Below are 1,129 nucleotides of genomic sequence, written 5' to 3'. Positions count from 1 at the left end.
CGGCGGCATTGAGTTAAATTATCCTTCTGGTTACTGTATGAAAGTGTCAGATTGTACCTAGCCCTAAAAACTGAGGGAAAATTAGCCTGAGGACAAGTACTTATTATATATCATCATGATATTGAAGTAGAAGGGTTTTAGTTATGTAAATTTCTTTGTTGACATACTTTTCCTTTGTTTCAGGTGAGAATATTTGACTTAACCACAGCGGACCTGACTGATGGTGATGTTCTGATCCTTGCGACGGATGGTCTCTGGGATATCACCACCAATGAGAAGGCTGCCTCCATAGTCACTAAGTCTCTCTCCCATTTCCCAGCTGAGGATCATGATAAATATAAGTACAGGTAAGCTCGTGACGAATTGTTTTGATATGCCCAAAAGAAATACTTAAGAAGTTTTATTTTTAAATATGTTTAGCATGATATCTTTTTTAGTATTTTATGTACTGATTGATATTATTATTGTTTTTATATTCTTTAACATTTTCTCTATAGATATACAGGTGCTGCTCAGGATCTGGTCATGAGTGCCAGGGGAAAGTTGAAAGAGAGGAATTGGCGCACGAGTGATGATAAACATGCGACCATTGATGACATCTCTGTGTTTGTTATCCCTCTAAAACCTTACAAAGAAATCAATGAGGAATGGACTCTTAAATACAAAGCCAGTGTTGGTGCTAGTCAGAAAACTTGTGAGATAAAAAAACAGAGTTGGTGCGACTAGTAGTGTCTTGAGCCGGCCTGTAGTAAGCATTTTGAACCCCGTTGAACCTACCGAGGGGGTTGATCAGTGCTCAGTTGCACAGACTGATGAACCTACCACACCTGAAAGCAGTGTGGCTGAACAAAATGATAAACCTGCTTCACCTTCAGAGGAGATCATTGTGACACCACCTGTCAGTGCAGCAGACCTCAAACCACAGGAGGACTACTTCAGAGACGACTCGGTAACAGAAGCACAAACTACAGTGCCAAGTGACAGCACAAATGCCTCCTAGTGAAGGTCAGCAGGCATCATATCCTCATGTCATGTTGAATGTGAGGAACTTTATATCTGTTTTGTGATATCGAGTTTTAAAGGTACCTTATTTGCCAGGGAACATTTTTCAGATTTTAGTGCATTAAAA

The 1,129-nt window shown here is 39.9% G+C and overlaps 1 protein-coding gene across 1 annotated transcript in view; it reads left to right on the top strand.

Moving 5' to 3' along the window:
- Positions 1-1,129, top strand: part of LOC119589168 (protein phosphatase 1H-like) — a 7,575-nt gene extending 6,446 nt beyond the window's left edge. Inside the window, 3 exon segments of the mRNA XM_037937760.1 lie at positions 184-347; positions 498-702; positions 704-1,129. Of these exon segments, the coding sequence (XP_037793688.1) occupies positions 184-347; positions 498-702; positions 704-1,000 (666 nt within the window). The 3' untranslated portion in view covers positions 1,001-1,129.

This window comes from Penaeus monodon, chromosome 25 (assembly GCF_015228065.2).
Source record: "Penaeus monodon isolate SGIC_2016 chromosome 25, NSTDA_Pmon_1, whole genome shotgun sequence".
NCBI lineage: Eukaryota > Metazoa > Arthropoda > Malacostraca > Decapoda > Penaeidae > Penaeus > Penaeus monodon.
The sequence above is the reverse complement of the archived record's forward strand: the minus strand, read 5'-3'. Positions and strand labels throughout refer to the sequence as shown.